The 12407-nt window shown below is 35.2% G+C and overlaps 1 protein-coding gene across 2 annotated transcripts in view; it reads right to left on the bottom strand.

The window, feature by feature from the left end:
• The window catches only part of LOC113059208 (syntaxin-12-like), a 31006-nt gene extending 19416 nt beyond the window's left edge, over positions 1 to 11590 (bottom strand). Inside the window, exons 1-2 of one of the 2 annotated variants that reach the window (XM_026227541.1) lie at positions 11339 to 11590; positions 4981 to 5063 (exon numbers count right to left, since the gene is read on the bottom strand). In XM_026227541.1, coding sequence (XP_026083326.1) covers positions 4981 to 5063; positions 11339 to 11405 — 150 coding nt within the window. In that variant the 5' untranslated portion in view covers positions 11406 to 11590. The remainder of the gene's footprint in view (positions 1 to 4980; positions 5064 to 11338) is intronic. The other variant, XM_026227543.1, reaches the window with a different exon arrangement.
• Positions 11591 to 12407: the final 817 nt, after the last annotated feature.

The following is a 12407-nucleotide window of genomic DNA, read 5'->3' as shown; positions in this document are numbered from 1 at the left end:
TGAGCAAATAATTTTTTTTTGGATCTATGTCGATGGCCCAATGTTTGAATTACAATTTTCTTAATGTAGAGACTGCAACAGCTGCTTTATAACAATTGTTCAGGGACAGTTAATGAAAAGTTTGATGTTGATTAATTTTAAAAGGCAGCTCTTTATATTAACTTTCATTTATAAGTCATTAAGAATTATTATATAATAAATAAATCAGTAAGTCATCAACTTTAATGTCAGCATGGAATTTCACTCTATTTGTGCATATACACACACATACATAATATTATATTATAGTCAGGGGTTACCAGACAGAGAGCCTGCTGTGACATTACAATTTTATATACAGTACATAAAGTATATAACATTAGCAGCAGCGACTTTGGCAATTTGGCCAGTTTCCACATTCAACCTCATGGAGAATAATGCTCCTGTGCTAAACTCTCCACAACATCCCCTCATTCACATACATATTCATTCTACTTCAGCTCCAATATTACAGGCAGGCTTGTGTCGCAGTCATCACCACCAGCTAAACTTTATCTATCCCCATTACCTAAATTACACTGCATGATTGATTTGCATTGCTGTGCCTGATCACAGCATGACACTGATCAGCTGCTTTCTGCATTCATTAAACAAACCTGACAAACTTTCAACATGGGGAGCAATACTCTTGCAAAGAATAAGTACACTACATGAATGTTCTATGATCAATATAGTCCTATTTTGATTTCTGCACCACATTTAAACAACAAAAAGAGTAGAAAATGCACCACTAATTCACATTCTGAATGTGCATACATTTGACACATTCTGAAGAAAATGAGAGTGATGCTTTATAAAAAAAAAAAAAAAAAAAAAATGCTATTTGGTTGTTAAAGTGTTCCAAGTAGTTTTTAAAGGAATAGTTCACCCCAAAATGATAATTTACCGACAGTTTACTCAGGCCTTCCAAGATGTACATGTGTTTGTGTCTTCATCAAAACAGATATGGAAAAAATTAGCATTATAGTATATCAACCGGCTCATCAGTGGATCCTCTGTAATTAATGGGTGGAGAAAGAGTTACTATGAATTATGGATGCACATTTTTTCCAGAAGCAACAGTTTAGAGTTAAAATGCTTTAATAATGGATTTGATTCTTTTTACTTTGCAATATGTTGATATTTGGACTTGTGGATTATTGTGATTGTTTTTATCAGCTGTTTGAATCTCTTTTTGATGGCACCTATTCACTGGATCTTGGTTGTTGCCAAGTCAAAAATGTGATAGTGGTCTCAGGATATGGCTCAGAACCCTCCTTCAAGTCAATTAATTTTTCAAATGTAACAGCATTTAGAAATGTAACAGCACACCTCTGCTCAACAAACTGCATGATTTAAGGTGTCATCAAGTCCCCAACCCTAAGTATCCACAACAGTAGCAGTGATACTAATAAACTGAATTTCATTTGGCCCCCTTAGATCCCGCTCTGGCTCTCTTATGTTTTTGTGTGTGGGAAAGAGGGTTATGGTGGGAATGTTGAAGCATTGAATCTGCTCTGGGCACACAAATAAGCCGTCTGGTCTGTATGGATTCAGTGCGATCGGGACAGCATGCAGCTTATGTAGAAGCAGATAGCAAATAATAATCCAACACCCCGCTAACTGTCACACTCTATAGGCCACGTGATCATCCAACTGACATAAATACAGCCTAACACAGCCCACACGCACACACAAAGGCACTTTCTACACACCAGACATGAGTTATGTGTGAGAAATAATCTGTGAAAAATGTGAATGCATTTGTTGAACAACAGTGGTTATGCTATTGGTTTTACTAGATAACCGTGTCTATTCTAATACACATATATTTGTCTGTATTATACAGTAGGAGGATTTTCTTTTTATTTCATATACACACATCTTCAAGCAAAATATTTGCAGCTCTTTAAGACACCAGAAACCAAGTTGAAAATTAGTAATAAATGCATTGATAAAAGAAACTTAAACACTATAAATAGAATAGACATTCTAAACACTAAACAGTAAAAGTAGTGCAGCAACAGTATAGTAAAAAAAAAAAAAAAAGGAATGAAACAGAGAAACACAGAGGCTCTCCTGTGGCTCAGATCTATTCGCAATGTGCAGCAAAAACAGACAGATATATATAACTAAGTACTGTGTCAAAATTAGTCAATTATAAACATCATGCAATTATAAGTATTTCTAGCTACAGGGAAAGGGACACAATAACTGTAAAAGTACTTCTTGAACTTAGCACTAAATTGAATGAACTCAGTTAAGTTCAGAGCACCCAGTAAAGCACTTTTCCACATCACAAAATGGGCTTGTAATGGAAAGAGTGAGAAAATGAGTAATGGTAAATGAAGTCTGGAGTCTGTGTATTATGGTGTGAACTCTGTTCAGTGTCTGTTCATTTGAGTTCAGAGTTTGGAGCAGCAGCATGGTAATGAACAATCATGTTCCATCATGCTCCATTGAACTCTGATGGGGCTGATACAACATCATTCTTGTCACTTACAGACCTTCCATGACTGAGCGGAGAGGATCTGCTTTTGGCTTGATGGATTATAGATTCAAAAAAACAATTTCTGCATTTGGTTAACTGTCATTTTGGTCTGTGGAAAGAAAATGACATACTATTTTAATTGACTTCTGCGTGCCATGTTTAACAGTATGGGTTTATGGGAGATGTTTAGAAAAGAAACGGGGTAGCTCCCTAAGTCAGGCGCTTCCCTCCGCCCCTCAGGGTGGGCGGCAGCGGGACTGGCGAAGTGCTAAATTGCTCTGTGTGAGTTTGGTCACGGTTGAGCTCTCCTTGAGATAATGAAATGACAATTAATCCAAAAGCTGTTGCTACTCACTCGTTTACTCCCTTGCGCTCTTGTAAGTGGAGGAAAGAAGAGGCGAGAAAACTATGGCCAAGAGAGGAACGCTAAAGCACCAGTTTGGGACATTCATTTTCTTTGCCACACACAAACTCACATGGCTAGGAATCGGTGGACAGGTAGAAGCAGATGCAACGTGGGTAAGCACACATGCAATACAATCCATTATTAGCCCGTGTTTTTATTGTGAATCCCAGGGGAGGAATTATATGAAAGGCCACATGCTCTAATCACCTACTGCTCTATTCAGACGGGAATATACGAAAACAAACGTCATAGTAGAAAAAAACGGGCACAAATACCCTTAGCAGACAACAACAGATGATTAAGTGTCTCACATGACCCTTATATGACTGGACAACAGAGCTAAAAGGTAAATGATACTGAAGGGAAATGATTTCTAAAATACCATGTGAAGTGGAGATAAAAAAAAAAAATATATATATATATATATATATATATATATATATATATATATATATATATATATATATATATATATATATATATATATATATATAAAGGTATTTTAGAAATCAATTCCCTTCAATTTTGAGCAGTCCAGGGTGATTATGAACATGAAATTATCCAACAATGGCTACCTGTTTCACAGAAATATAAAGAAGAGGGAAAACAAAGCCCAAATGCCCTTAATCATCCATCACAATGAGAAAAACCAAAGTATATATTTCTGATGTGTAGCAAAAGATAATTTAGCTTTACAAATTAGTGAAGTGGCTTTAAGAAAAGAGCTAGAGCAGTGAAAATTTGCATGTCCACCATCAGGGCAATAATTAAAAATTTCCAACCAAAAGAAAATGTTACAAAACAGCCCGGAAGAGGACGTGTGTCTACATCGTCCTAATGCATGGTGAGAAAGAGAGACTCTTCAAGGGTCACAGCTGGAGAATTGCAGAAAATAGTTGAGTCTCTGGTTCAGAAAACCAAAGAATTGGTCAACCAGAACCTACATCAACACATGTTGTTTGGGAGGGTTTCAAGAAAAATTCTCCTAGCTCATTCAAAAACAAACTCCAGCATATTCAGTTATCAGACATGACTGGAACTTCAAATGGGACTGGCTTCTATGATCAGATGAAATTAAAAATAACTTTTTAGCAGTAAACACTCAAGATGGGTTTGGTGGACACAGAGATTAAAAGTACCCCAATGTGTATTAAATATACTGCTGTTTTTTTATGTTGTGGGCCTATATTTCTGCTGGAGGTCCTAAAGGAATTGTCTCTGATCTCTTGTCAGGTGTTCTCTAACATCATCAGGCATTATAGGAGAACATTTAGAGCTGTTAAACTGTCAAATGGAGGTTTCAAAAAGTATTGAATAAAAGAGTGCCGTTAATTGTGACCAATGTGTATTAGAGAAAAACCTTTATTCATAATGATATTTCCCGCCATTTTAAACTCTTATTGTCCAATGGATTTTTTAAATAAAAGATCAAAAGGATTAACAATGCAGATACATTTTCACAGCCTTCTTTGATTATATTTATCAATACATAATTAATTAAAGGATGGATTAAAATGACAGAAAGTGGCAGTAAAGACATTTATTATGTTGCAACATATTTCAATTTCAAGTAAATGCTGCCCCTTTGAGCTTTCTATCATCAACAATTCCTGGGGGAAAAAAAATATCATGGCTTCCACAAAAAAAGTATTAAAGCCGCATAACTGTTTCATGAACTGAAAAAATAAATACTTTGAATGCAAAATAAAAAAAGTACTGACTGTGTCGGTGAAAGCAAGCATCAGGGTAAACAAAGGTGTAATACAACCATTTGTTTCTTCACACAATACTTAATACTCAAACAGAGCTTGTGAACAATCAATGACAAATTTAAATTTTCAAAAGGGTTTATGGTCTACCTGTTAGGTAATTGGTGAAGGGTGAATACTGAAGTGAGCAGCTAATGAATGACAGCATGTTGAAAATCTCACTGTGTGATGTCAACTGAAACCAATAAACAAACCTGCTACAATAATTGTGTTGATAGACTGTTACAGAAACACTCTTTTTGTGTACCTTAATGCAGTTAACAAAGCAACAGCTTTCCAGGTAGTCAGTAACATACCTGATAATGACTAGCTTTTGCAAGCTCGTGATTGGCTGATTCCACATGCGATGAGGTGGTCTGAATGTAATCTTCAACGCTGTCTGTGAAGAGAGAAAACAAGCATTATCATTGCTGTTATCATTGTGTTTCGGTGTTATTAAATGAATTAAAATGAATCACTGAAAGTACTTTAAATATATCTCAATTATTATTGTACGACCATTTGTGTGTATCTAGTATAAAAGTATAAACAAATAGTTGTAACATCTCTCCCTGTACCAAAAGAAGATTAGCTAATATTCTACTCAAGAAACCCTTCACAAAAAAAGGTCATTTTCCGCTGAGAATTGTGCTTAGAAACACACATACTGAGTAATAATCAGCTAAAAACACACAAAGACTCAGTTATGTCCTTGCTTCCTTAATTTGTAGGAAAGACAGCCAATTATTAACTTTGAATAATCCAAATGAGGTGTCTTGTTCCAATGCACATGTACTTACACTAGCGAGTGAGAGCATTGATTTAAATGCAAAGTCAATTCCCTTCCCAATTAAAAACAAATGTGCGGTTCAAAACACAGGAGTGCAGAACGAAAGCAGAAGCGGTAGGGTTACAGCGGGGTTAAAGCAGGGCAGGCTCAGCTGAGGGGATCACTGTAGACCTCACCTCCGCCTAGCTGGAGAAACTAATGAGGTTTTGTTTATCTTTCTCTGATTTGATTTGGTGCTGGTCTCCGTCGTCACCGTTAGATGTGGCGGAGAATGGTTTGCATGGAAAGAAGCTGGAAACTTGTGCAGGAATGTGTTTTTGTCTATTTTTTTTTTTTTTAAATTCATCATTCAGTTAGATGGCCTTTTAAAGGATTAACAAGTGCTATCAATTTGTAAACTTTCATCCCACATTCCTTACCTGGATTCATCTCAACCCCACATTTCTTTCTATTTCTGGTAACAGCTAAATTGCCTATTTTAAATAAGCTGAGAGGAGCATAGTAGCTCCCTGGGATAATTAAACCTGTAGGCACCTGTTGTACCACATCACAGTTTCCCGTACTTCTCATCACAAGCCCGTTCTCAGGTGGAGGTGCCTGAACAACAAGCTTCATCGAGTAACAAAAGTGAAAAATAGTGAGAATATGGTTCTGGGTGCTGCAGACAGGAAGAAACAAACCAAAGTTTACACAAAGCAATATCCGGAAGTGTGTGTGGGCCGCACGATATTCAGAAAGTGCTCAGTATCTACTCCAGTGACCAATAAAACCCTCCCAGCTCGAAAATGTCTTCTGTCTCCATCTAAGATTACTGACCTGTCATCTACTCCCAATATAGGCCCAGTGAATCTGGGTGGAAATGAGAAATGGCTCATTAAGAAACACAGAAGGGAGATGACACATCACACGGAGACTTATCAATCAATATTTCAATAGCGAAAACTGAAAAGAAGGCTCTGTGCTTGATGAATCATCAGCCATGTCTGCCAAACACACCCTGCAGGGCAACCAGCCTCTTATTAGTGTCAATTGTGTCAAAAAGACATTCTAAATGGATTTTTATCAAAGCTATTGAGCAATGCTGTTCCAAAAGTCTCCTCGCTGTTTACGGTCTACACAGGGAGCTATTTTATACAGCAGCATCCCAACTGAAATGGAACTTCATAAGCGAATGATTTGAGATGCTTTTCATAGCAATTCTGCAAACTGCCACTCATGTACATGGGACAAATGACTTCTCACATGAAGCGCACAAGATATTCAGTTGATTTCAACAGAGCTCCATGGTGGCCACCCATTTTTTCAACACCCAAGAATACAGAAGGATTCTTCTCATTTATTCCCTCCATAGAGTTTTCAAAATATTCTGCTATAAAGAGTGTTAAGCTGGCAACCTACCAACTATAAGAGGAAAAGCATAATATTACAAATTTGAAAAATCTGACAAAGGTACAATACTGGGCATTTCAATTATTTTAGGGAGAGAATGAAGCCCATGAAGCATTGCAGATTACTGCTAAAACTAAATGGTGGTGCAATATTAAACTATTTACTTACAGTCATTGATTCTAAATAATTAATGCACAAAATATTCAAATATTTACAAACTTGATTGGTTAATTATGAGTGGTTTTGGCCTTTTTGGAGTTCTGTTTCATTAATAATAGGAACATTTCCGATTGGCTGCCTTTTTCTTCAAAATAATGGGCAGTGAGGCTCTTCCTGGAGAATCTGGTCAAATGTAACAAATAATGTTAAAAATAATAACAGTTAAATCACCATACCTTATCGCTTAATATGTCATGGTAAGTTTGTCTTGAAAAGTTTATGCATTACTGATAAAAATCAATGCAGACACAATGACTGTTGCACATTTTAGAGCCTGATGTTACCAACACTAAGCTAATGACCTGATACTCTAACAATACAAAAATACAGCACACAAATATTTTGTCAATAATAAGTTTTAGATTACATATATGTATCAGTTAAACATTTTCAGTACTGAATAAAAGTATTTGACATTTCCATAGGCTCCAAAGGTTTTAGCATTTAGAAAAGCTAACCCTTTCTAAAACATTCTTGTCACAGTGTATTCCGGGATTGTCTTATTATAAACAAAGTATATGTTATTTTATACAACAACATAATTTTGCTACATATTGTTTCAAACTGGCTTCACATCAGGATAATGCCCGAAAATAGCAAAAAGCAGGTTTTGCTTAGTAAGCTTAATTTAGCAGAAGAACAACAGTGTTTGGTTTCATTTTTAATTCACTTACCAAACAAAATGTATTAAAGTTAAAAACAAACTGATAAAAGATGCACCGTTAACCATAAAGCATATTGTGCATCACTGGGATCCAAAAAGACCTTTACTGTTTTAAACTAGCTGAATCACACCAGCTCTTGTTCCTCTTTTAATTCAGCTTTTTATATGCAGAATCCTGCTCTGTGTAATATAACCTTATCGACTGCTAAACATGGGCAAACAGCCTCTGAAAACACACATACAAATGTTGCTTTTTAATTTTCATCATCCTCAATTTGTTTAAGAATTACAGGGACATACTTTATAATGACTCTAAATGGACAGGTTTGACAAGCTCTTATCTGGAGACACCTCAGCTGGTCACCACTGACTCGCACCCACACACACACACACACACACACACAAACACCCGAACAGTGAATACTGCTGAAAACATTAGACTAGAAATAATTAAAGAATCAACCAATTAGGAAGGCACAAAGCTGAGCTGTAAAACAAACACCCAATTTGTTTAAAACATAATTTAGCTTTCGTGGCTCAGAATCAAATCACTTCTTTATGGAATTAATAGACTCGCTATGTACACAGAAAACCTTAAGCAGTGCTGAAGCAGTAAATAAACATGACGGCATCAACGCTGACTACAGTGTTAGACAAATGTGGCACACAATACAAGCACACCTGAGGAAATGCTAACATGGACATGCACGTCTTGTGTATGGGGTGAACAATTAAAAAAATAACAAATTAGTATACTTTTAATATACTTTATTAGTTAGGCTAACAAATTCAAATGAAACTGGCGATTGAGCATGATCTGGAGTCATCTGCACATATACAGTACATCATATCAGAACATGTCAGGCTATGTGCCAGTGTTGTCATCATGCTACTTTAAAGGTGCAGTCGGCAGTCGCATCTTCCATTTGCTAATTTCATGGGCAAAATAAATTCAGTAGGAATCTGTGCGATTGTGAGTTTCATGTGAGAAAGAAAATGCAGATGCAGATTTCTCTCATTCTCAATCTGGTCAAAGGAATTTTACAAACTAACAAACAGAAAGTTGCTTGGTTTGAAAGTGATTTGTGTGAGCTGTGCTTCATGCATCACTATGTTATTGACAGTGGACAATGGACCTTGTTTGTCAACAGAAAATTTTGCTAATGCACCATTATTATGTGAATACACCAATAGTTTTTTTTACTACATAATGCCACAACACATTTTAATACATGTAACATTGGCATATTGAGTTTTTTCCTGTCATCTAACAACTAAAAACAAAGCATGACCCGTTTCATTCAGGTACGTCGCATATCGTTCTGGCTTTGTCACAAAAGTCCACCTTTCCATAAGGCTGTGCTAAAAGCATCTAAATCCCACACCTGTTCACTTGTCTAATCTGTCCTATCTCCACCCCTTCAAATTACGGCCATCCACAGAGACTTTATTCACATCCACCTCTTAATAAACACCCTGGGTATAAAGACAGAGACCAATTTAGCCACTTCTATTTCAGTCTCTTAAAACTCTAATGGACTCTGAGCAAAAAGGCTGTTGTTCTAGCCTTACTTACTCCTGAAAACATCATGCCTATGCAATGACGCTAATGTTTTCTAACAGCCATTTATGAAATGTTTGCACTTTGCATATGTAGGTGTATACAATCTCATACACATCAACAACAACGTTCTAAGAAAGTGAGTCTGCAGTGCAAGTGGAAGCTCATAATCAGTGTTATTTTAGTATCATACCGCTGTGGCTTATATTTTGAATTAGATTTAGTTTCATATATTCTGTTTTCCTTTTTAATTTTAGTAAACATTTTTGGTAAACATGGCCGAAATAGGCATGGTTTTGGAACAGTACAAATGCATCATCGTTTCATCAACAAAGTTTGCAGGGGAAGAGAAACCAGAAGGTGACAAAATAAAAATAAATTGAACGATATGAAAATCTTAATGCATTTTGCATTATGAGTTGATCAGAAAGTGGCATAGAGTAAAATAAAATAAAATATAGTCCACCTACATCCTCAAGTGTCCTCCTAAAGGGCAGAATGGCATTGTCGGGTTTTATTATATACTGTGTGTATACAATAAACTTGTGTCACATAACTTGTGATACCCTTCAACGAGTCTGACTTCATTTCCCTGTGTAAATGTTAAGTGTCCATGCAAGGAAGGAAGTGGGGGACAAGGAAAGTTTCAATTTCCCTTTTCTCTCATGAATTCCTTTCATATTGTGTTACGCCTCCATTTTCTCTCCTTTCTCCTTGAGCTGCAGTTGTATTGTGACCGTGAGAGTGTTAAATTAGGATGAAAAGCACATCCTTAACTTCTCCTGAAGGGTAAGTATCTTGATCATCTGAGATCTCTTTTATGACCATTGCGTATGCACAAAACCTGCCCTGAGAGAAGTGAATGTGTCTTCTTATGCAAAAGGTGGGATTTATAAAAAAAAACAATTTTCAGGGGAAAATGTGTGCACATGCATGCAAACTCTGACCCATGCGTACAGACATTTTCCTGGAGAGAGAAGAGGAATGGGCATTATCTAACAAAGAGGTCATGGCTAAGGGTCACATGTCAAATTACCCAAAATAACAATAACGTGTTTCCATCACCTGATATAAATGTTTATGCATAATATCACATTTGGGCAGGTCACATGTCATGGTTCACTCCCCCAAACTTTGTGAAGCACCAACAAAACAGCTTTTGTAATGTACAGTAATATTTATCTCTAAGGATCCACTGATATTAAAATTCTGGCCAATACAGAAAGGCTAATAATTATTTAGATGTTATGGCTGATATTAAAAAATAATTTGTATCATTTATCTTATATTCATATTCTATACTATTATTTACAAGTAAATTCAGAATGCTAAAATCTAAAATCAAGTGAATTTCAGCATCACAACATTACCATGTGCATTAAAAAATAAATTATTTTAATATTTTATTTGTTTTAAAACTAGTTAAAGTTTATATTTAACTGTGTTCTTAAATTATGAGTGTTAAAGGTCATCTAAAAGTAAACAAGAGAAATTTGAATTTCCAGTTAAATATCCAATACTGAAAATACCATTAAATAATAATAATAATAATAATAATAATAATAATAATAATAATAATAATAATAATAATAATAATAATAATAATAATAATAATAATAAATAGATCATGCCTGCTGACATGTCCAAGATAAAATGTCAAAGGTTTAAGCTAAACTTTTTTTTTAAATAATTAAGCAATAACAAAATTATCTGCGTGTAACCAGGGTCTCAGCTCCTTTATAATGCTTCTGTCTGTCTTTCTCTGCCTGTTAAATATAAATTGAATCTCTGAGGATCTTCTCTGATCTTAGTCTCCTCTAGAGGCCTCACGCTGTAGAGACTAACCCTCTGGCTGTCATGTATTGAGCTGGAGAAGGTGATGTCTTGTTCTCCACTGAAACTCCACCTCAGCACCACAGGGGATTGTGGGATGGATATGGGGGGAGAAGTGATTATCAATAAAAGGCCAGACAAACAAGGATGAGTCAACAGACTCTTAACTGGAAACAAAGAGCCACACACACACACACACACATACAAATTAGATCTCACCTATGGTGTCTCCTTGTTCATGCACCATGCTGGCCAAGTCTTTCATAATCTGATTGACGTCCAGCATGTCTCTCTGCAAAAACAAAACAGAGGCTGGAGCTCAGAGGTGAGTTAAACAAACATCACAGTGCTCTGAAGTGATCTTTTATGCAGTCTCATGGTTCTTGTGTTACTTTCAATTAATTAAACAACAACAAACACAGCAGAGAGATAGAAAGGAAATAGGTCTTATTGAATACTGATTACACATTATTACACATAAACTGGAGCTGATGCTTAGATGTAGATCAGCCATAATAAATATACTATATACTAATTATATCTAACAGATTACATCAAAACTTAATTCATTTTAAAACATAAAAAAACTAAGCTAAAATACATTCTAATTACTCCCAAATAAAATTACATTTAATTAAATAAAAATGTCCATAAATTATTTAAGTTTTAGTTTCATGGTATATTTTAAAACTTCTGATAAATTTGACTCCTTTAAATTGGTTTTAAATTATACTATTTTGCCCTTAAATACTAAAACTAAAATAAAATAAATAAATAAAAATGGTAAATGTCAGAATTATAATGGTCCTGAAATTTGTCAGTATTAATATTTGACATTTATTTTTATGCTTTAAAGTTTAAAAGATGCTGTTTTTATTCAATAGATAATTCAAATTGGTATCAAAAATTTAGTTTTGTTATCGGTGCCCCTAAAATACTAAAACTCAAATAAAACTTAATGATAATGAATATTTACAAAAAAAAATAATTAATTAATACTGATAAAAATTATGATTAATATTTTTACATTTTAAAAGATGCTGTTTTTATTCAATATAGGAAAAATGTAAAAGAAAAAAAAAATTGTGAAATGTTGGTATAGCTGTTGGCAACTATTGTGACAACGCAATCACAATATACTCAGCCATAACATATAAAACACATACAACATAGACAACTAACATGTTTAAACCAAACCTGTAGAGCTGTAGTCAAGTCCGGCTTTGTCGAGTCCAAGTCAAGTCCAAGTCCAGGACTAGTCGAGACCGAGTCAAGACCGAGTCCAAAG

This window comes from Carassius auratus, chromosome 41, assembly GCF_003368295.1.
Source record: "Carassius auratus strain Wakin chromosome 41, ASM336829v1, whole genome shotgun sequence".
In the NCBI taxonomy this organism is placed as follows: Eukaryota; Metazoa; Chordata; class Actinopteri; order Cypriniformes; family Cyprinidae; genus Carassius; species Carassius auratus.
Note: the sequence above shows the minus strand (reverse complement) of the source record. Positions and strands in the feature narration are given on the sequence as shown.